The sequence below is a fragment of the Malaclemys terrapin genome, chromosome 6 (genome assembly GCF_027887155.1).
Source record: "Malaclemys terrapin pileata isolate rMalTer1 chromosome 6, rMalTer1.hap1, whole genome shotgun sequence".
In the NCBI taxonomy this organism is placed as follows: Eukaryota; Metazoa; Chordata; order Testudines; family Emydidae; genus Malaclemys; species Malaclemys terrapin.
Window position 1 is genome coordinate 87,595,314 of NC_071510.1, and position 24,047 is coordinate 87,619,360.

The 24,047-nt window shown below is 44.2% G+C and overlaps 1 protein-coding gene across 2 annotated transcripts in view; it reads right to left on the reverse strand.

The window, feature by feature from the left end:
* Window positions 1-9,626, reverse strand: part of POC5 (POC5 centriolar protein) — a 72,221-nt gene extending 62,595 nt beyond the window's left edge. Inside the window, exons 1-2 of one of the 2 annotated variants that reach the window (XM_054032830.1) lie at window positions 9,405-9,626; window positions 6,872-6,918 (exon numbers count right to left, since the gene is read on the reverse strand). In XM_054032830.1, the coding sequence (XP_053888805.1) occupies window positions 6,872-6,889 (18 nt within the window). In that variant the 5' untranslated portion in view covers window positions 6,890-6,918; window positions 9,405-9,626. The remainder of the gene's footprint in view (window positions 1-6,871; window positions 6,919-9,404) is intronic. The other variant, XM_054032834.1, reaches the window with a different exon arrangement.
* Window positions 9,627-24,047: the final 14,421 nt, after the last annotated feature.

Sequence of the window (24,047 nt, forward strand, 5' to 3'; positions counted from 1 at the left end):
AGGTTAATGCTCCTGGACAAGCCCCCATGTGTCATAGGGTGTCTCTGTCACTACCTGGTGAACTGCACTGCCTGGCCAGTTTGTGTGGACTCTCAGTCATAGACACACACCACCTTTTCACCATGTGTGTATTTATTCCTTCCTTGCAATGTAACATAGTGTACTGCAGGTTTACAGCAAGAGAAGGTGTCCCTATAGTCTTCACTCCTCAGCCCAGTTTCATCCTCTCAGCTCCCCCTTACAAGTGGAAGGAACAGGAAGTATCCTCCCAAATACAATGTTAGCCCCGTGATTACCATGCAGGTGCTCGGTCCCCCCACTGCAGAAAGCATGTAATTGCTCATAGCCGAGCCTGCAGCTTTCTTCATGCTGCAGCTACTTCAGTAACTAGGGTGCTACAAATAGTGCCATGTCACACAATCCCAATTCACTGACGTATTCCTGCTGCAGGAAATAGTCTTCAGGTTAGTCAAAACATCATCCATCAAGAATTTTGCTAAACAACCACTTGAGTATTTCTGTGGTAAAAATTCTTTATAGTTTAAAAAACTATAAAGAACAGATGATCAATTAAATCACTTCTGATAGGAGATCAAAAAGATCAACATTTCCTGAGACCTCAGTGGTAATATGCATATGTGCAACATATTTATGGTGACATTTTCTTTCAGGAGTTAAAGAATTCTATTATAACTATATAGTATTGAATGACCATAAAATGCACAATATCAACATCTTTCAGAAAAGACTGCAGTTTCTTCTGAAATCTGTTATTCAAAACCAGACCATTTTTATTTTGTAATTCTTGTTTGCAGTAGTCTTTAATATTTAAAGAAAGGCAGAAAAGTCTTACTTGCTGGACTCTACAAAGAACTGTTGGCAACAATTAAACTGTTTTTGTGAACATAAGTAAAAAGCTTTTAAGCTTCAATTATATTAACTTTGTTCACCAATAAAAAACCCTTTAGAAATAACAATAGTTTCCATCATTATTCATCTGCTTTAATTATATTCATACTACTTATATTATTGCTTTTAAGAGTTTCTTTGTGCACAGGAATACTAGGTAGAACCTTTGAATAGAATCTCCATTATAAAGTGTAGATCTGTTTGGAAACTGATGTATAAGAAAAGAAAAACAGAAATGATTAATTTAAAACAAACAAACAGTCTCATCCTTCCTCTAACTGTATCCCATTTATATGAGCAACTGTGTGACACTCAATGTTTGTGGCAGGATCATAGTGTTAGTGATTGACAACTGTAGATCTGTACATTTTTCATTTTAGTTTGAGTGTTGTAATTCCCTTGCCTGCCACCTTAACTTTTCCCCTTGTCAAATCCTCTAGCTGTGGGGATTAGATCACAAGTTGGAGTACAGTCTTTTCCACCAAAACTAACTTCAGTCCACTGCATGAGTCAGCAGGCTGGTCACATTGCTGAGATATTTTTCTTTTTCTGAGAGATTTGTCTTTGCAATTATGCAGGCTTTGCTCACATAGAAGTGAAAGAGGTTTTTTTTACACCACATCTACACCAGGTGGCAACACAACATGCTGCTCGGTCATGAAGCTGCATTTGAAAACAAATTCTTCCAGTACACAGGAGTTACTGTAATCTACACAGCATAGGAGGAGAGACAGTTTTAGTCTGGGTTTTATTGATGGTAGTGGCAAAAGACATTTCTTGCTGAAGTCTGCACTAGGGTCAAACAGGCAAAGAATGCTCTCTGTCTTTTCAATTTCCTGGAATAAGTAATTGGGGGCAAATCCTGGTAATGTTAGCAAACCCCAATTACAACAATTTTGCTCTACACAGAAAACGTTGCTGAGTTCAGAGATGAAACTCCCAGACCCAACTAACCATGATATTATTACAGATGGGTCATGGCCTCCTAATAGATGTATATGCAGGAGGAACAGTTCTTGCAACTGCTCCCATCCCTCTTGGGTTTTGGCCTAGTGGAAATACACTGTGTATGGACTGAGCCACCATAACCCTTGACCTACCCACAGTACTCTTTACAATGAGAAGCTGATGACCACTGCAGAGCAAAACTATGTAGGATAAGCAGGGGCATTCCACACACCTCCGTGGATACATTCTTTGCTGCCTGTCCTTTCCCCCACATGCACCTCTCTGGCTTCTTTGCTCTTCATAAAAGGGCTGCAGTGGTTTAAAAGGGCCCTAAAAGCTTTGTATCTAGACAGGGAATGATTTCCCCAGCTCAGGCACTGTGGCATACAGCTGTAAGACTACTTTTCCAGGATACCTTCACAAGCCCCAGTTTAGGGAATGGGTTTGAGGCTGCAGTACACCCAAGACTACTGAATCTGACCCATTTCCTTCCTGTCTTGTGAAAGAGAGTCATGAACAACGAGTGCCACTCCTAACCAAAATAGCCAACATCTCATTCAGAGAGGAACTTTTCCCTCCCCCCTCCAACCATGCAAAAGAGTGACCAACACTGAAGAAACCCACCCTGGATACTTCAGTCCTAACCAATCACTGCCCAGCTCATAGAAAAGCTAAGAAAAGGCCAATAACAAGATCATCTAACTGAAGATACAACATTCTAGACAACACAATCTAAATTCAGGCCAGGACATGGAATTTTTCAATTCCACTTTAATGGCACTGATGGATTATCTTTTCATGTCAGTGGATAAAGGACAGACATCCGTACTTACCCTGCCAGACCTCTCTGTAGCATTCAGCACTGTTGACCATGAGATTCTGCTGTTTTGCCCGAAAGAGGTGGCAGGAGTCCAGGGCAATCCAATAAAATGGCTAAGTCCTTCTTAGATGGACATTCCCAATAAGTAGTGATGGGAAACTGAACCTCCACCTCTCACTTGTAAAGTCCCACAAGGATCAGTTCCTCTCTGGTCCTTTTCAACATCTACATGCAACCACTCAGGTCAGGCTTGACAAAGCCCTGGCTGGGATGATTTAGTTGGGGATTGGTCCTGCTTTGAGCAGGGGGTAGGAATAGATGACCTCCTGAGGTCCCTTCCAACCCTGATATTCTACGATTCTATGACTAGGTGAACTGGTCAGACAACACAGACTCAAGTGCCAGCAATATGCAGATAAAACACAGTTTTACCTATCCTTCACCACATATGATCACGCCATATATGATCCCACTACTTCCACCAAGGTGGCCCAGTGTTTGGATGAAGAACAGCTGGCTGAAGCTGAACCCAAGCAAGACAGAGGTGATGCTTGTGGGCAGAGGGAAGTATTTTGAAGAGCTTGCAGCCAGTGTCTCCCCATTGGTTGAAGATACAAACCCACAATTGGTCAGTTCAGGCCCTTGCGGTCCTGTCTAACTATGATTCTATAATTCCCTGCTGACACTGAGCTCTTATATAGCAGCATCCACAAGTAACTCTTTCTACTATCTCCAGTTAGCTAGGAATCTCCGTCCCTTGCTAGTGGATGAAGACTAGGTCTCAGTTACACCTGCCTTTGTTACCTCTTCACTGGATTATACTTGGGCATGAAGCCTTCAGCAGTTAGAAAACTCCATCTAGTACAGAATGCTGCAGCACATCTCCTCAGGAATGCAGGCTACTGGGAACATATCAAACCTGTCTTCCACTCTCTACACTGGCTTCCCATAGAATCATAGAACTGGAAGGGACCTCAAGAGGTCATCTAGCCCAGTCCCCTAGAATTTTCTCCAGAGATGGTCCAAGACTGTAGAACTAAGGACCATCATAAACCTCATCACTTTCTGGTCCAAGTGCAAGGTGCATTTCTTTGGCCTTGCCTTCTCTAATACATGTGGTAAAACACATTGCAACAGGTATAGTGATGTTGAAAAGAAAAAGACACACCCTGCCAAAACAAGGCACTCCACTGCATGTGCTTCTCCCTTTGGGGAGAGGATGGGAACACCCCAGGATCAAGAGGGTGCTTTATAGCTACCTTAGTGCCCTCTCTCCTGGGCTGCAAATTCTCGAAGCACAGTGTTTATGATGTATTTTGGATCTGTAGACATTTCTAGAATTTGGGTTAGAGAGAACTTTTTTCACCTTTGTCAAAAAAAAAAAAAAGGGGGGGGGGGGAGACTAGTGTGTTTTACCAATACTAAATTTATTTGTAAGAAAGCTTGGGCAAAACCAATTTTATCAGCTACTGAGAGGGGGGAAAGTCTTCTTTATTACTGGTATGGTGATGAACATGTTAGATTCTCAGCTTTGACATCCTTTCTTTCTTTCCAAAGCTCTTCAAATGAAGTCAAGTGGTCCCTAGGAACTGATATGGTGGAAATATGGGTTAAGACTGATTAAATCCTGCCCTCTTTTAAGATTATCTCAAAGTAAAAAAATCATTTAATAAAATGACCCTCTGTGTTATAATAGTGAACATTTATAACATCTAAAATATTAAAAAATATTACTTTTATAAAGTATTGTAATTCTTTTCTTAAAAACTTGCTGCCACCTAATTAATGGAAGAATTCTACCCATTTATACAGAGAAGCTCCTTTTCTCTCCAAGACTAATGACCAGATTTCTGGCTGTGAATAAAAGAGTTGCTGGAGTTTATATAAAAATGACCTGCAGGCAAATTTTCAAAAGCAGCCATTGATTTTGTATGCCTCTGTTTTGGGGTGACAAGATAGGTGAGGTAATCTCTCTTACTGGGCCAATTGCTGTTGATGAGAGAGGCAAGCTTTCAAGCTTACACAGAGCTCTTCTTCAGCTCATTCTGTTTTGGCAGGTGAAGCTGGAGCCATTTTGAGCTTAACTTCTCTTGACTTCAACTGGAGTTAGGAGTCCTCAGGGCTTCTGGTTAATCAAGCCCAATCTTTCTCAGTCTGGGTGCCCCAAATCAACAGCCACTTGTGAAAACATTGATATGAATAAGCCAAATTTATTTCTGGACTAAGCCAGCACAATTAAATTAAATGGGGGCTGTGTCTGCTTATGCCAGGCTGAGCTGGATCCAATGTGTTATGGACCTAACAGAAAAGCACAGAGAAATGTAAAGCTGAGAGGGAAGATCTTTTATTAAAGAATGTAAATAACTTGTACTGTGCTGTACATGCAATGAACATAAAAAACAAAAATGGAATTGTAGGTGTTTAAATAGAAAGTTTTTGAACTATTTGGAAATTCAAAAAACAAACTAACTGGTAAATGAGCCAAATTTAGGAAGGACATTATTATGAGACATAGCTGAAAAGAGGAATAATATATGTAATCTGATGAGCCGGGGGGGGGGGGGGAGGGAAGAGTTTTATTTAAAATAAAATAGAATAAAGTGATTATAGGAAATTGTTATAGACCTACAAGACAGGAGAGGAAAGAGGAAGATAAAGGTGTGTTTATGTAGATAAGATGTATAGAGTACAACAATATTGATTATGGCAGAATTTCAATTGTCTTGACATTGATTGGAATAAAATTAATAGAATCACTAATAATGGATTTGTATTGGGTTGTTTTAAACAATTTCTGGATTAACCAACACACTTGGAAGCTGCTGTTGTGAGAATTTCTGGGAAAAGAACTGGCTTTGGTTATTTCTTGATCGTGCAAGCTACTAGTTGAAGAGTCTTGGCAAAGTTTTCTTCTCTCAGGATGTGAGACTAGCCGATTAGCAACACAATTTGAAAACAACTATTATCAGCACATGTATTTTGATTTTTTTAATATGCATCAGCTCAATCTCTTGTTAGGACACTTAAGAACTGGCTTTACTGTAGTGATGCAATCATATTTTAAAAGGTAGTAGAGCAGTTAGAATGTGTCAGTCCTACAGTCATACTGAGAAGAACATGAACAAAATAGTAAAATATTGGCGGGACATGTCCCCTTCAACTCTGCAGGAGTTACCTGTATTCCTTATTCATGCAAATATTTCACTCCCTGGTCCAGTTTCTTCACCATGTTTAGCTTCTAGCAAGCACTAAATAGAGTTATACCAAACACAAAAACATTTACTTGCCATCATTCATTTTTTAGAAGTTTCCCTTTTATTAATTGGAGCGCATCCTCAGTCAATGGCACCAACACCAGCACTGCAACAACTTACATTTAGTTCTCTGCTTCCATTTTTCAGGACTCTGAACAATTTCATAACTACTAGTATGTTTCACACCAGATTTATTTAACACAGAAGAGACCAGCTATACAGTTATGCTTGCTTATTTTTATGTGCTGGGTTGAGTAGCAGGAGCAGCCATACTGCTAACTGCCACAGCAATAACAACCTAGTATGGGCCAGGAAAAGGAGGAATAAGGAAAAGTGCATCTGTTTGCTATGATAGTGGCAAAGGAAAGAGGCAGGGAGGAGAATTGTAAGCATTCCATGTGCTTTTACTTTGAATGGACTCTTAAAAGCTGTGAAAATAAATGTAGTGAATATTTCCAATTCTAAAGTAAGTGTCTGCTAAGATATAGGAAGAAGGAAATAAAATATGAAAGCTAGCATTCAGTTGAAGGTGAACTATTTCTATCTGTTCTATTAATTAACTATAAAGATTACAATTTTAAACTCCTATGACAGTCTTAAATTCTCCTCTCTCAGCACAGATTCACAAAAGCCCAGTGCAACGTTAACGTGTGAGAATTCCCTTTGAAGCATGCATAAACATATCATCCATCTGGAGATAGGCATGAATGTTCTCCCCAGCTCCCTTTACCTCTTACATAATTAATGATTGTTCACAATTAAGTCAAAACAAATATTTTTTCCCCAGGCAAAGTTATAAAAACATTTCTTTTAGACTATGAATGCAGAGCCTTGTTCAAATGTAAGGATTTCCCCTAGGGGTGTTTGTAATGAAATAAAAGTCCCAGAAAGTTAAATGTAGATATATTTCCCCCCCCCCCCCATGTCACAACAATCCTACCTGATCCAAGAGTAGCATTTCTCAGTTCTGTCTTGATCATGATTTCTCTGGCAAGAATAAATTGATAAAATACAGTTTAAAGGGATGAGTTCTTTTGATATTCCTTCCAGAGCCTGCTGTTATGGAATTCCAGTGCTAAGTAGGTCTTCACAGTCATTCATGGAAAAGCTTCTGCCCTAGAACTATGCACAGTTTTTCCTCCATAAAGGGAACTCCTTTCACTTGTCACTTTAGGATGGCTTTTTCACTTGTGGAAACAGCTTCCTTAGTAAGTATTATCAGTTCTCAGTAGCAGCTGTAATTACAATAGCTTCCTAAATGGCATTTTGTTTTTGGACTGCAGAACTGTGGCCCTCACTCTCTGGAACCTTTTCCTCTCTCACCCCTCATTGATTATAGAGCTTTAACATCTAGTCTTAAGAAACCTGAAAATTACATGGTTATTTGTGGCTAAAAACTCTCTCTCGTGTTTCTATTCTGTTTTCAGTTCAAGCTTCTAAATTAACTAGCAACTAGATTTTCTCTGTGGATTTTTATTTACTGCCTAGATTACCTATTGAGGGTCTAGCCAATGAAAGCTGCAACTGTGTGCTAATGACATCTCCAGTGTGCTAGCAGAAAATGCAGAGTGAAATTGTCCATTTTTAATAAGTATGGAGCTTGTGTTTGCAATGAAGTTACACAAGCAATGGAAGTTCTACATTATTTTAAAAAGCAATTTGAGATTTTAGACAGAGATCATTATGCTTTAAAAATGTGTGACTTTATTCAAAATAAAAAGAGTCTACCTCTTCAAAACATTAGCAAACGGATAAAGGTGTTTGAAAAAGAAGAACTTGATATTGAACAATTGTTTAGCATCTGCATTTACAAATGAATTGTGCAAGTATTAGGCAAAACTGGGAATTATTTTCTGAGAGAACAAAAAGAGTGTAATTCTGTGACACCACCTTGTGACGGATGTACTGTTAGACCTGCAATAGAGGTTTTCCTACAGGATGGGGAGCAGGCAGATACCGGACACAGTATTGGTATATAATACTTTAAATGCTTTTTATTGATTACGAAACAAACTTTACTCACTCCGCATTAAAACCCCAAACATACTATATCAAGGTCCAAAGGTCAGACTGGTCCCGATGGCCACTCAAGATTTCTTCTGATCATAAAATCATAAGATGCAGGGAGCTGGCAAAAACCACATCTATAGCCACACAGGGCTCTAAATCAATAAACAACTCCAATTTGCAAAAATCATAGGCAACCATTTATAGTCCATTCTGTCGCGTCATCGGTTCTTTGCCTTTGTTTACTAAGCTTTCTATCCACACAATTCCAAAGAAACAATCCTGGGCGGGCTGCCATAATTCAAGGAGTGCCATTTCCCCCAATTCTTATACAATTTTATATCAGTCCAGCTGGTGTTGTTTCCTTTTCTGCTAATTTTCCATATTTTTCCCAAAACATAGAATTGTTTTTGCACAAAATAGTTCTAATAGTTCTTAATCTTAAGTTCTTGCTTTGGTTGCCAACATGTAACGCACGTATTCATGTCAAGCACGTGTCATTCATACTAGGCCTCAATAACCTATAACATATTACATGAATATATGAATCACTGTTGTATATATATATATATATATATATATCCATCCCAACAGTACCAGGTCTTCATGGCTCCTACTGGAGGTGTTGCTGCCCCAGGAAGCAGCGAGGTGGGAGGAAGAGAGCAGCAAAGGTGGTCCTCCAGACCGTCCTAGAGAAGCCTCACTGGAGCAGCAATCTTGGAAGCTAAAGAGATCTTTCTTTCCTGTTGTTTTATGGCACAGCAGCCTCAACTGTTACCCTAAAAAATGGATTTTTGGGTGCCCCTAAAATGACCTGCCTGTTGCTTCCTTAATCTGTCCTTACTGAGGTATAAGTTTCCAGGGTTGTTAAGGAAAACAAAGGATACAGATATAACCTTTTAAAGTAATTGACACAGGCAGTATTCTTTTTATACTAAAACAAAGTATTTTTATTAATGTAACTAATGATCCCTAGTACAGTATATTCTAAAAATCCTAAGTAAGGCACAAAATCCCTTACACAAATCCCTTATTGCAAGTTTAAAGAGCATTCAAGCTACAGTAGCATATGTGCTAAATGGTTCTAAGTGAAGTGCTTTGTTACAACTGGCCAGTTTGCAACAAATCGCTGACAGCAGTTCTTAAAGTGCTTTGAAGTTTACATAGGTAAATTGCAATTAACAGAATTTTATGCATTTTTATAAGCACACACAGGCTAATCCTATATACACCTCTACCCCGATATAACGTGACCCGATATAACATGAATTCAGATATAACACGGTAAAGCAGTGCTCTGGGGGGGCGGGGCTGCGCACTCCGGTGGATCAAAGCAAGTTATAACACTGTTTCACCTATAATGCGGTAAGATTTTTTGGCTCCTGAGGACAGCGTTATATCGAGGTAGAGGTGTACTATTCGACACTGTACTTATGCTATACTAGAATTAAAAATAGTAGGCTTACTTTATATATCTGTTGGTATTCCTTTACATTATAATTGCTGCCTGCCACTGCTTCTCAGCTCTGATCACTCAGCTTTGTTCTGATCAGTCAGCCTTGCTCCGCTCTGGGAGTCTTCTTTGTTTCTCTCTGCAGCAGCTCCACTTCATCCATCCTTTCCATATGGCTCTCTCTCTCCAGATCCAATTCAGCCTGCTGACAGCTGGCCTTTTATGCTGCACTCTATCTCTCTCCTAATATACCTTCCCATTCATGTAAGCAATTACTTCATTTGCACATGCTCAATATCAACCTTTACCTCAGAGCTATGACTGACAGATCTGATCTTTAGAACAAGTTGTAACAGGTATGAGTGTGGTTCTTCTTAGCATATACGCAACGTGACCATGATTCATCACTGAATTTGGTTTGCTGGTTGGATCGTTAGCTTCCCTGGCCCAGGAACTGATGGGGAGTGTGACAAGAACGCTGATCCATGTCCCCCATGAGTGCACTGTGACTAGTCAGCCAGCTAACCTCTCTCTTACCCTGTACTGCACATGCTCAGTAGCTATTAACTTTTCACATGCTCACTGCTGTTGTTTACCTCAGAGTGATTCTGATGACTCCTACACATACAGTTGGCCTTTTGCCAAGTCACCATCTTGGAAATTCTGGGTTTTCTACCAATTGACTAAACTTTTCACCCTATCTCAGGACTGAGCATGCTTAAGATCAGCAGCTCCCATTTTAGGATGGAGTAGTTCCTCCTCGTTCAGAAAAGAGATCAGGCAGACAAAAATGGAGGCTGGAGAATTTCTTTAGTAACACAGCATGTGAAGCTGTGACTGCCATTTACAACAGTTTTTGGATTAGTAAAAATCTATATCCTCTCACTCAGTCAAATATCCTTAAAAGAGTGAAGAAATGCTTTTTTAATGCTACCTCACTTTCCCAGAACTCTCACCAGTCCTTTCAGACTATTCTTTCACTTTGAGACATCTTATTACTTCATAAAGAATCTTTCTCTCTGTGTAATTCTCCCTGCATTGCTATAGCAAATACTCAACTGTTTCTTGGACTTTACATGTGTTGCACAACCCACTTTTGTGCTTGTTTAGTAAATATAAATTAAAATTCAGGCCATAATAACTATAGTTACAGTGATAACCAGTCACTTCCCTTCTTCTATCATTGCTATTAAATATACCTTTATCCTCAAGTTTAGGACATATTTAAATAAATAAATAAAAAAAGGTGTGCCTCTCTGGCCAAAGGAGCTTGAGGGATAGCCGGAGTTTGTTTTCTGCCTGCATTTTGCATAGCAGGGTTTCCGGGGAAGAGAGATGACTTAAGAACCTTAACTCTGAAATAAGGGTGAGGATGAAGGGACAATACAGGAAGAGGCCCAGGGAAGAAGCAGCAACTAATCAAATTGAGAAGTGCTGTTTTATAGGGCCCCTACATTGGAAGCTAGACTATCGGGTAACCCTAGGTTTGTTTATTAGCCACAGATAAAGTTGCATAAATCCTGTGGCTGAGTGGGCTGCACCCATGTATCCTCTTAGGACCAAAGTGCCTCTGCCCTGACCCTTATTCTCCCTGTTCCAGGCTCTTTTACAGAGACTCCACACACTTGCTTGTCCAACTGCCACCCTTATAGGGATATAGGTTTACTCAGACAATAATATAAAAGCAAAATTCAGAGTCCCAAAATCTGTCCTAAGGCATGGGTCTTACCTCAGAGCCAGGGTAAGCAAAAAGGTTCCTTCATCAAGTCATTTTCCCTATTTATGAGTTCTTAGGGGGTAACTTGCCTCAGGGTTCAGCTTGCATCTGTCATGCTCACAGCTGACTCCCCTGGAGACTTTCTAGAGTCAGCTTCCTCAAACAACTGCTTCAGCTTTCTTATAAGGAACCAGCTGCTTGCCGTTCCCTTCCCATACCAGGTGTCTCTGGTTAGGTCATTTAGCAAGTTTGCTCCAGGCATCAAGTCTCCTACAGACAGCTCTTTCACTCCTTTTGTGCTCTCACAAACCCCAAAAGCTTACCTGGGAGCTTGAACAAAGGGCTGAATTTAAAGGACCCAGAACTGAGGCTGAAGACCCTTGGGAGGGTCGATAAAGAATCTAGTAAATAAACAGTCTGATACCCCAGAAGGGGTTCATTTGGACTTTGTGAGTTGGCAGGAGGCCCAAGCCACTGAAGACCCACCAAAGTTGGCCAGAAGCCTACAGAAAGCACCACATGCAAGAAAAAGACTGCGATACTGTACTTTGCCACTCAGAGACATGTCAGAGGTGAGTGCCTGATTACATGCCTGTAATCATTATAAACCTCTCAATATCTGATTTCTCCAGTCTTTGTCACACTGTACGTAACAGTTAATGTCAAAAGGCTAAAGGCTAGTAATGCTGATTGTAGTAGGAAACCTAGCTTAAAGCCATCCTCAGACTGATGAGTTATTGAGTCAAATAGTATTACTCTGTGTTGAAATAAAGAAATTAGTGACATAACAGACTTAAGAGGAAGGTCAGCACAGGTCTCCTCAGGGGAAAGAGTGTATCTGTGATGTATAGTGTTTGGGAATAGAGGAGAAAAAGTATGACAGATGGAATAGAGAACCCTGGAAATCCCTGAAAAAATAAGCAGTTTGGATAGAGATACAGGCAGATGCAGAGAGGAGAGAAGGAAAATGCCCATTGCCCAGAGTTTACTGTTATAGCCACTGGGTAATGATTTTGGGTATAGAACTGCTCTGTGCTGTCCAATTGTAGTTGGGGGAAGAGGTCATGGGGAGGTTTCTTCTTTTTCTCCACAGCCCATGTTCGTGCCTGCAAGGCACAACACAGTAGAACCTCAGAGTTATGACCATGTTAGGAATGGAGGTTGTTCATAACTCTGAACAAAACTTTATGGTTGTTCTTTCAAAAGTTTACCACTGAACATTGACTTAATACTAGAGTTTTGAAACATTACTATGCAGAAGAAATATGTGACTTTCCCTTTATTTTTTTAGTAGCTTACGTTTAACACAGGGTATGTCTACACTACGGGATTAATCCGAATTTAGATAATTCGGATTTGAGAAACAGGTTGTATAAAGTCGAAATGAGTGCGGCCACACTAGCACAGTAATTCGGTGGTGTGCGTCCAAGTACCGGGGCTAGCGTCGATTTCTGCACCGTTGCACTGTGGGTAGCAATTCCATAGCTATCCCATAGTTCCCACAGTCTCCCGCGCCCATTGGGATTGTGGGTTAAGATCCCAGTACCTGATGGGACAAAAAACATCGTCGCAGGTGGTTCTGGGTACAGCCTCACTTCCTCCCTCCCTCCCTCCCTGCATGAAAGCAACGGACGGCAGACAACCATTTTCGCGCCTTTTTTCCTGGGTGGGTGAACACTGCAGACTCCATACCACGGCAAGCATGGAGCCCGCTGAGGTCAAGACAGCACTCATGAATATTGCAAACACCTCGCGCGTTCTCGTGGAGTTTATGCTCAGCCAGGACCAGAAAAACGAGGCGAGGAGGCAGCGGCGGCGGCAGCGCAGCGACAAGCATGATGAGGACATGGACACGGACACAGAATTCAGTGAAACCACGGGCCCCGGTGCTTTGGAGATCATGTTGTTAATGGGGCAGATTCTATCCATGGAACGCCGATTCTGGGCAAGGGAAACAAGCACAGACTGGTGGGACCGCATAGTGTTGCAGGTCTGGGACGATTCCCAGTGGCTGCGGAACTTTCGCATGCGTAAGGGCACTTTCATGGAACTTTGTGACTTGCTGTCCCCTGCCCTGAAACGCCAGAATACCAAGATGAGAGCAGCCCTCACAGTTGAGAAGCGCGTGGCGATAGCCCTGTGGAAGCTTGCAACGCCAGACAGCTACCGGTCAGTCGGGAATCAATTTGGAGTGGGCAAATCTACTGTGGGGGCTGCTGTGATGCAAGTAGCCAAAGCAATCACTCAGGTGCTGCTACGAAAGTTAGTGACTCTGGGAAATGTGCAGGCTATAGTGGATGGTTTTGCTGCAATGGGATTCCCTAACTGTGGTGGGGCAATAGACGGAACCCATATCCCTATCTTGGCACCGGAGCACCAAGCCACCGAGTACATAAACCGCAAGGGGTACTTTTCAATGGTGCTGCAAGCACTTGTGGATCACAAGGGACGTTTCACCAACATCAACGCGGGCTGGGCGGGAAGGGTTCATGACGCTCGCGTCTTCAGGAACACTACTCTGTTTAAAGGGCTGCAGCAAGGGACTTACTTTCCGGACCAGAAAATAACCGTTGGGGATGTTGAAATGCCCATAGTTATTCTTGGGGACCCAGCCTACCCCTTAATGCCATGGCTTATGAAGCCATACACAGGCAGCCTGGACAGGAGTCAGGAGCTGTTTAACTACAGGCTAAGCAAGTGCAGAATGGTGGTAGAATGTGCATTTGGCCGTTTAAAAGGTCGCTGGCGTTCATTATTGACTCGCTCTGACCTCAGCCAAAGAAATCTCCCCATTGTTATTTCTGCTTGCTGCGTGCTCCACAATCTCTGTGAAAGTAAGGGGGAGACCTTTATGGCGGGGTGGGAGGCTGAGGCAAATCGCCTGGCTGCTGATTACGCGCAGCCAGACACCAGGGCGATTAGAAGATCACACCATGAAGCGCTGTGCATCAGAGAAGCTTTGAAAACCAGTTTCATGGCTGGCCAGGCTACCGTGTGAAATATCTGTTTGTTTCTCCTTCATGAAAACCCTCCCCCTTTACTGACTGATTTTCTGTAAGGAACCCACCCTGCCCCTTCCCCCATCTTTCTTTCAAACCAAATAAAGTCACTATCATTTAAAAATCATTTATTCTTTATTAATAGATTAGAAAAAGAGGGAGGGAACCCGGGTGGTATTTGGGAGGAGGATTGCTGGGAAGGAAAAAGCCACAAAGAAAAGGTTTAAAAAAATGACAGCCTTTTGCTTGGGCTGTCTACTGGGGTGGAATGGGAAGGTGTACGGAGCCTCCCCCCCCGCGTTCTTACACGTCTGGGTGAGGAGGATACGGAACATGGGGAGGGGGGAGGGTGGAACAGGGGCTGAAGCGGCAGTCTGTTTTCCAGCAGCCGTTCCTGAACCTCCACCAGACGCCGGAGCAGCCCCAGCGTTGCATCCTTCATCCTCTGGTCTTCCTGCCGCCATCTCTCATCTCGATCGTCCCTCCTCTCCTCACGTTGGTCCCTCCTCTCCTCACGTTGGTCCCTCCTCTCCTCACGTTCACTGACTTCTTTCCTATACTTTGAAACTGTTTCCTTCCACTCATTCAGATGAGCACTGTCACTCCTGCTGGATTGCATAATTTCAGAAAACATGTCTGTCATAACTATAAAGGGAAGGGTAATAGCTGTCCTGTGTACAGTACTATAAATCCCTCCTGGCCAGAGACTCCAAAATCCTTTTCCCTGTAAAGGGTTAAGAAGCTCAGGTAACCTGGCTGGCATCTGACCTAAAGGACCAATAAGGGGACAAGATACTTTCAAATCTTGGGGGGGGAAGGTTTTTGTTTGTGTTCTTTGTTTGGGAGTGTGTTCGTTCTCGGGGACTGAGAGGGACCAGACATCAATCCAGGTTCTCCACATCTTTCTAAGCAAGTCTCTCCTATTTCAAACTTGTAAGTAAATAGCCAGGCAAGGCGTGTTAGTTTTCCTTTGTTTTCTCAACTTGTAAATGTACCTTTTACTAGAGTGTTTCTCTTTGTTTGCTGTACTTTGAACCTGAGACTAGAGGGGAGTCCTCTGAGCTCTTTAAGTTTGATTACCCTGTAAGGTTGATTTCCATACTGATTTTACAGAGATGATTTTTACTTTTTTCTTTAATTAAAAACCTTCTTTTTAAGAACCTGATTGATTTTTTCCTTGTTTTAGATCCAAAGGGGTTTTGGATCTTGATTCACCAGGAGTTGGTGGGAGGAAGGAGGGGAATGGTTAATTTCCCCTTGTTTTAAATCCAAGGGGTTGGATTTGTTTTCACCAGGGATTTGGTGAAGGTTTTTCAAGGTTTCCCAGGGAGGGAATCCATTGAAAATGGTGGCAGCCGAACCAGAGCTAAGCTGGTAATTAAGCTTAGAAGTTTTTATGCAGGCCCCTACATTTGTATCCTAAAGTTCAAAGTGGGGATCTCAGTCCTGACATGGTGAATAGCGGTGGGATCATTTTAAACCCAAAAGCCAGTGAGATTTTTTTTTTTCCTTCTAGCTGCTTGGAAAGCCGAGCTGGAAGTAGATAGATGCATATCTTATCTCTCCTTGCCTGAAGGCAGAGGTGTTAAGTTTTTTTTACAGGTCCTTTGTTAAGAGAAGGGTTCAATTAGCAAATGACTGGTAAAAGGTATTTACAAGCTGAATTGTTTTTTTTTCTTTTTACATCCTCGGGAGTAGCTAGTTAGCAAGTTACTGTTAACTCTGCAGCAGCCAGAGCTGAGAGCTTCCCAGTTTGTCAACTGCAAAGGGGGTGACCCAGCACAAGAAAACAGGAAAATGACTACCAAAGAAGAAAAAGCCAAAGAGGAGGCCCACAAGAGAGAGATAGAGCTGAGAGACAGAGAGGAGAAAGCCAAAGAGGGGGCCCACAAGAGAGAGATGGAGCTAAAAGAAAGAGAAGAAAAAGCCAAAAAGGAGGCCCATGAAAGAGAGATGGAGCTGGAAAAAGCCAAAGAGGAGGCTCACAAGAGAACTATGGAGCTGAAAGAGAAAGAGATGGAGGAGAGAGAAAAAGAAAGGAAGCATGAACTGGAAGTAGCAAAAGCTAAGCAGGATGCACCAGCCAATGCTAACAACCCCCCTCCAGGTACCACTTCCCATCCCAGAAAATTCCCCATCTACAAAGCAGGCGATGATACTGAGGCCTTCTTAGAAAATTTTGAAAGGGCCTGCCTTGGATACAGCATCACTGCAGACCAGTACATGGTAGAGCTGAGGCCGCAGCTCAGTGGACCCTTAGCAGAGGTGGCGGCTGAAATGCCTAAGGAACACATGAACAGTTATGAACTTTTTAAAAACAAGGCCAGACTCAGAATGGGGCTAACACCCGAGCATGCCCGTCGGCGGTTCAGAGCCCTAAAGTGGAAACCGGATGTGTCATTTACCCGTCATGCCTACCACATTGACAAAAATTGTGATGCCTGGGTATCAGGAGCAAATGTTAAATCTCTGGAAGATCTGCTGTCCCTAGTAAAAATGGAGCAGTTTTTAGAGGGTGTTCCTGAGGAAATAGAAAGGTACATCCTAGATAGGAAGCCCAAAACTGTAACTGAGGCGGGGGAGATTGGAGCCCAATGGGTGGAGGTGGCAGAAAAGAAAAAAAACTAGTAGCAGTTGGAGCGAATATCAGAAGGGGCAAGCCGAAACACAACCTTACCACCGGGGACAACCCAAGGCCCCACCCACATCCCAAGGGAAACCCCAGACGCCTTCTCACCCCACCACACCAGTCTCCACCAACCAACCTCGTCCCGGTGATACCTTAGCAGGGCGATGTTTTAGATGTAATGGACTGGGACATATAAAGGCTCACTGCCCCAAGAACCCCAACCGATTACAGTTCATTACACCCCAATCACACCAAAGATCCCCAAACCCAGATGCCTCTCTCATACCCTCGGAGCGAAGGGAAACCTTGAGAGTGGGCGGAAAGAAGGTTACCGCTTGGAGGGACACTGGGGCTCAAGTGTCAACTATCCACCAATCCCTAGTGGACCCCAAACTCATCAACCCAGAGGCTACAGTGACAATTCAACCCTTCGTGTCACAGTCTGTAACCTTGCCTACAGCCACGTTGCATGTCCAGTACAAGGGCTGGTCAGGAATGTGGACTTTTGCAGTCTATGACAATTATCCCATTCCCATGCTGCTGGGGGAAGACTTGGCCAACCATGTGAAGCTAGCCAAGAGGGTGGGAATAGTCACCCGCAGCCAGGCTAAGCAAGCTTTCACCCCCATCCCTGTTCCTGAGCCGTCCACCAGGGCCCCGTCTGTGTTACCGGAGACCCAGACAAAGGTGGTGGAACTGGATCCCCTGCCAACGACTGCAACAGCCGTAGTGGATCCAATCCCAGAGACCCAGCCAAAGCCAGTCCCAGAACCGAAACTGGCAACGCAACCAGCACCAGAACCATTGCCAGCCCTGAGTCCAGCGCTTGCAAACCCGTCTACAACTCCAATGCCAGAGGGCACCAGCGAGCCTGAACTGGCAGAAGCAGCAGATAACCCTACCCAAGAGGCTCAGCCAGAGCCTGAGTTACCACATAGTGCACCAGCGGACAGCGGTTCACAGTCAATGGAAACAGCCCCAGCACCTGCATCACTTCCAGAGGGACCAAGCCCCAGTCCACAGTCCAAGGAGGAACTGATGTCTCCAGCATCAAGGGAACAGTTCCAGGCCGAGCAGGAAGCAGATGACAGCCTTCAGAAAGCTTGGGCGGTGGCGCGGAGCACCCCACCGCCTCTCAGCTCTTCTAACCGATCCCGGTTTGTTGTAGAACAAGGACTTTTATACAAGGAGACTCTTTCTGGTGGGCACCAGGAAAACTGGCATCCTCAAAGGCAGTTGGTAGTTCCCACTAAGTATCGGGTAAAGCTCTTGAGCTTAGCCCATGATCATCCCAGTGGCCATTCTGGGGTGAACAGAACCAAAGACCGGTTGGGGAAGTCCTTCCACTGGGAGGGAATGGGCAAGGACGTTGCTAATTATGTCCGGTCTTGTGAGGTGTGCCAACGAGTGGGAAAACCCCAAGACCAGGTTAAAGCCCCTCTCCAGCCACTACCCATAATTGAGGTCCCATTTCAGCGCGTAGCTGTGGATATTCTGGGTCCTTTCCCAAAGAAGACACCCAGAGGAAAGCAGTACGTACTGACTTTCATGGATTTTGCTACCCGATGGCCGGAAGCAGTACCCTTAAGCAACACCAGGGCTAAAAGTGTGTGCCAGGCATTAACAGACATTTTTGCCAGGGTAGGTTGGCCCTCCGACATCCTTACAGATTCGGGAACTAACTTCCTGGCAGGAACCATGGAAAACCTGTGGGAAGCTCATGGGGTGAATCACTTGGTTGCCACCCCTTACCACCATGAAACCAATGGCCTGGTGGAGAGGTTTAATGGAACTTTGGGGGCCATGATACGTAAATTTGTAAATGAACACTCCAATGATTGGGACCTAGTGTTGCAGCAGTTGCTTTTTGCCTACAGGGCTGTACCACATCCCAGTTTAGGGTTTTCACCATTTGAACTTGTGTATGGCCGTGAGGTTAAGGGGCCATTACAGTTGGTGAAGCAGCAATGGGAGGGGTTTACGCCTTCTCCAGGAACAAACATTCTAGACTTTGTAAGCAACCTACAAAACACCCTCCGACATTCTTTGGCCCTTGCTAAAGAAAACCTAAAGGATGCTCAGGAAGAGCAAAAGGCCTGGTATGATAAACATTCCAGAGAACGGTCCTTCAAAGTAGGAGACCAAGTCATGGTCTTAAAGGCAATCCAGGCCCATAAAATGGAAGCGTCGTGGGAAGGACCATTCACGGTCCAGGAGCGCCTAGGAGCTGTTAACTATCTCATAACCTCCCCCACCTCCAACATAAAGCCTAAGGTATACCATGTTAATTCTCTTAAGCCCTTTTATTCCAGAGAATTAAATGTTTGCCAGTTTACAGCCCAGGAAACAGATGACGCGGAGTGGCCTGAAGGTGTCTACTACGAAGGAAAAAAGGATGGTGGCGTGGAAGAGGTGAACCTCTCCATGACCCTTGGACGTCTGCAGCGACAGCAGATCAAGGAGCTGTGCACAAGCTTTGCACCAATTTTCTCAGCCACTCCAGGATGGACCGAACGGGCATACCACTCCATTGACACAGGTAATGCTCACCCTATTAGAACCCCACCCTACCGGGAGTCACCTCATGCCAAAACTGCTATACAAAGGGAGATCCAGGACATGCTACAGATGGGTATAATCCGCCCCTCTAAGAGTGCATGGGCATCTCCAGTGGTTCTAGTTCCCAAACCAGATGGGGAAATACGCTTTTGCGTGGACTACTGTAAGCTAAATGCTGTAACTCGTCCTGACAACTATCCAATGCCACGCACAGATGAGCTATTGGAGAAATTGGAACATGCCCAATTCATCTCTACTTTAGACTTAACCAAGGGGTACTGGCAAGTACCACTAGATGAACCCGCTAAGGAAAGGTCAGCCTTCGTCACCCAGGCAGGGGTGTATGAATTCAATGTACTTCCTTTTGGGTTGCGAAATGCACCCGCCACCTTCCAAAGACTTGTAGATGGTCTCCTAGCGGGATTGGGAGAATCTGCAGTTGCCTACCTCGATGATGTGGCCATTTTTTCTGATTCATGGGCAGAGCACATGGAGCACCTGGAAAAAGTTTTCGAGCGCATCCAGCAGGCAGGACTAACTGTTAAGGCTAAAAAGTGTCAAATAGGCCAAAACAGAGTGACTTACCTGGGGCACCAGGTGGGTCAAGGAACTATAAATCCCATACAGGCCAAAGTGGATGCTATCCAAAAGTGGCCGGTTCCAAAGTCTAAGAAACAGGTCCAATCCTTCTTAGGCTTGGCTGGATATTATAGGCGATTTGTACCCCACTACAGCCAAATCGCCGCCCCGCTGACAGACCTAACCAGAAAGAAACAGCCAAATGCAGTTCAGTGGACTAATGAGTGTCAAAAGGCCTTTAACCAGCTTAAGGCAACACTCATGTCTGACCCTGTGCTAAGGGCCCCAGACTTTGACAAACCGTTCCAAGTAACCACAGATGCGTCCGAGCGAGGCGTGGGAGCAGTTTTAATGCAGGAAGGACCGGATCAAGAATTCCATCCTGTCGTATTTCTCAGTAAGAAACTGTCTGAGAGGGAAAGCCATTGGTCAATCAGCGAAAAGGAATGCTATGCCATTGTGTATGCGCTGGAAAAGCTACGCCCATATGTTTGGGGACGGCGTTTCCAACTACAAACAGACCATGCTGCGCTACAGTGGCTTCATACCGCCAAGGGAAATAACAAAAAACTTCTTCGGTGGAGTTTAGCTCTCCAAGATTTTGATTTTGAAATACAACACATTTTGGGAGCTTCTAACAAAGTGGCTGATGCACTCTCCCGGGAAAGTTTCCCAGAGTTAACTGGTTAACAATTGTTTTTGGAATGAAACATATTGTTAGTTTTTATACAATCAGTAGTATGTCTAAAGGTACATGTGTCTTATTAACTCTGTTTTCTCCTAGAACTCCAGAAGAAATCACAGCCAGTGTGGAACCAAACATCCAACACTATCTGTGATTTGGGGGGCGTGTCATAACTATAAAGGGAAGGGTAATAGCTGTCCTGTGTACAGTACTATAAATCCCTCCTGGCCAGAGACTCCAAAATCCTTTTCCCTGTAAAGGGTTAAGAAGCTCAGGTAACCTGGCTGGCATCTGACCTAAAGGACCAATAAGGGGACAAGATACTTTCAAATCTTGGGGGGGGAAGGTTTTTGTTTGTGTTCTTTGTTTGGGAGTGTGTTCGTTCTCGGGGACTGAGAGGGACCAGACATCAATCCAGGTTCTCCACATCTTTCTAAGCAAGTCTCTCCTATTTCAAACTTGTAAGTAAATAGCCAGGCAAGGCGTGTTAGTTTTCCTTTGTTTTCTCAACTTGTAAATGTACCCTTTACTAGAGTGTTTCTCTTTGTTTGCTGTACTTTGAACCTGAGACTAGAGGGGAGTCCTCTGAGCTCTTTAAGTTTGATTACCCTGTAAGGTTGATTTCCATACTGATTTTACAGAGATGATTTTTACCTTTTTCTTTAATTAAAAACCTTCTTTTTAAGAACCTGATTGATTTTTTCCTTGTTTTAGATCCAAAGGGGTTTTGGATCTTGATTCACCAGGAGTTGGTGGGAGGAAGGAGGGGAATGGTTAATTTCCCCTTGTTTTAAATCCAAGGGGTTGGATTTGTTTTCACCAGGGATTTGGTGAAGGTTTTTCAAGGTTTCCCAGGGAGGGAATCCATTGAAAATGGTGGCAGCCGAACCAGAGCCTTTGAAACTGTTTCCTTCCACTCATTCAGATGAGCTCTGTCACTCCTGCTGGATTGCATAATTTCAGAAAACATGTCCTCCCGCGTCTTCTTCTTACGACGCCTTATCTGTGATAACCTTCGGGATGGAGGAGGGAGGCTTGAGGAATTTGCAGCTGCTGTAGGGAGGGGAAAAAAGAGAGAATTGTTTTAAAAGCTACATTTTGCAGAACAATGCTTATACTCTTTCACGGTGACCAACACTGTTCACATTACATAGCACATGTGATTTCTGTGCAAGGTCACATTTTGCCTCTTAATGCTGAGTGCTTGTGGCTTTGCTGCTAGAGATCACAGGTCTGGGCAACAGAATTCGGCTTGCATGCGGCCATGGTAAGCCATTGTTTTACAGCTTCTGCACCCTCCTTTCCCACATACCAAGCATAGCCTGTAGAGTGCTGCAGAAGCCTGGCCAATCTCAGCCAGTTGGGGGGGGGGCAGTGTGGGGGGGCTTGTCTGGGCCCCTTCAGGCAAGTAGAGTGCTGCGGTTTTTCTGTTAACATTCAGCAGCACCAGAAAACAAACTAACCCCCCCCCCCGCCATGAATTCTCTGGGATGATCACGGTACCCCTCCCCCCACCGCGTGGCTGGTATCAGGGAAGATCCCTGCAGGCACCAAACTACCCCCCCCCCCCGCCGCCGACCCCCCCCCCTCGCCATGAATTCTCTGGGATGATCACGGTACCCTCCCCCCACCGCGTGGCTGGTAACAGGGAAGATCCCTGCTAGCCAAACGCGGAAAACTTCAGGGCCAATTTCCCATCTGCGCTTGGCTAACTGCAGGGAAGGATTTATTTTCCGCCACAGGCAAACAGCCCAGTAGGAACGGCCACCTCTGTCCCCTTAATTAAGTTCCCGTATTTCAACCAGGTTACCAGGAGTGATATCACTCTCCTGAGGATTACACAACAAGATAAAGAACGGATGTTGCTTGAATGCCAGCAAACACCGGGACCATACGCTGCCAGGCTTTGTCAGGCAATGATACCAGATTACTTGCTGCAAGCATGGCGTGGTCAAGTGTCCTACCATGGAGGAGGGAATAAGGATGCACTGCCCAGAAACCTTCTGGCAAGGCTTTCGGAGTACCTCCAGGAGAGCTTCATGGAGATGTCCCTGGAGGATTTCCGCTCCATCCCCATACACGTTAACGGACTTTTCCAGTAGCTACAGACTTTTCCAGTAGCTGAACTGACCGCGAATGCAAAGTCAGGCAAAGTAATCATTAAAAACCGTTTGCTTTTAAAACAAGTTTTATATTTTAAAAGGTAAACTCACCTGAGGTCCCTTCCATGGGGTCAGAGTCTTGGGTACTGGCTTGGGAGGGTACTTCAGTCAGGGTGATAAAAAGATCCTGGCTGTTGGGGAGAATGGAGTGCTGTGTGCTCTCTGCAAGCTCATCCTCCTCCTCCTCTACCCCATCGGCAGAATCCTCAGGCGTCGAGACTATCCCCGACCCAGAATCCACGAACAAAGGTGGGGTAGTGGTGGCAGCCCCCCCTAGAATTGCATGCAGCTCGGCGTAGTAGCGGCATGTCCGCGGCTCTGACCCGGAGCGACCGTTTGCCTCCTTTGTTTTTTGATAGGCTTGTCTGAGCTCCTTGACCTTCACGCGGCACTGCTCAGAGTCCCTATTGTGGCCTCTCTCCATCATGCCCTTGGAAATTTTTTCAAAAGTTTTTGCATTTCGTCTTTTAGAACGAAGTTCTGCAAGCACTGAATCCTCTCCCCATACAGCGATCAGATCCAGTACCTCCCTCACGGTCCATGTTGGTGCTCTTTTTCGATTATCAGCCTGCATGGTTACCTGTGCTGATGAGGTATCTGTGGTCACCTGTGCTCTCCACGCTGGGCAAACAGGAAATGAAGTTCAAATGTTCGCGGGGCTTTTCCTGTCTACCTGGCCAGTGCATCCGAGTTCGGATTGCTGTCCAGAGCGGTCACAATGATGCACTGTGGGATAGCTCCCGGAGGCCAATACCATCGAATTGCGGCCACACTAACCCTAATTCGAATTGCTAAAATCGATTTTGGCGCTACTCCGCTCGTTGGGGTGGAGTACAGAAATCGATTTAAAGGGCCCTTTACATCGAATTAAATGGCGTCGTTGTGTGGACGGTTACAGGGTTAATTCGAATTAAAGCTGATAAATCCGAATTAAAGTCGTAGTGTAGACCAGGCCACATACTGTATTGTATTTGCTTTTTTGTTTGTTTGTTTGTTTTGTTCTCTGATGCTGCCTGATTGCGTACTACTTATTCCAAATGAGTGGTTGACCGGTCAGTTCATAACTCTGGTGTTTATAACTCTACAGTATTCCAAACTTACTTCTCAAGAGCATTACGTTGGGAGATCAGCCACCACCACAGTTGGTAGCTTCTGGCCTAAAGAAGGCATCGTTTGTTAGTTAGGGGTCATGGTGAGACCTGTTCTGCTTTGTGTGTGGTATTGTCAGTTGTATACATGAAAAGGGATTACATGCTGCATCAAGTTATGTAAATTGCACCCAACTGTATGTTCCTTATCCATACTGGCTGTAGTCAGGCATCATAT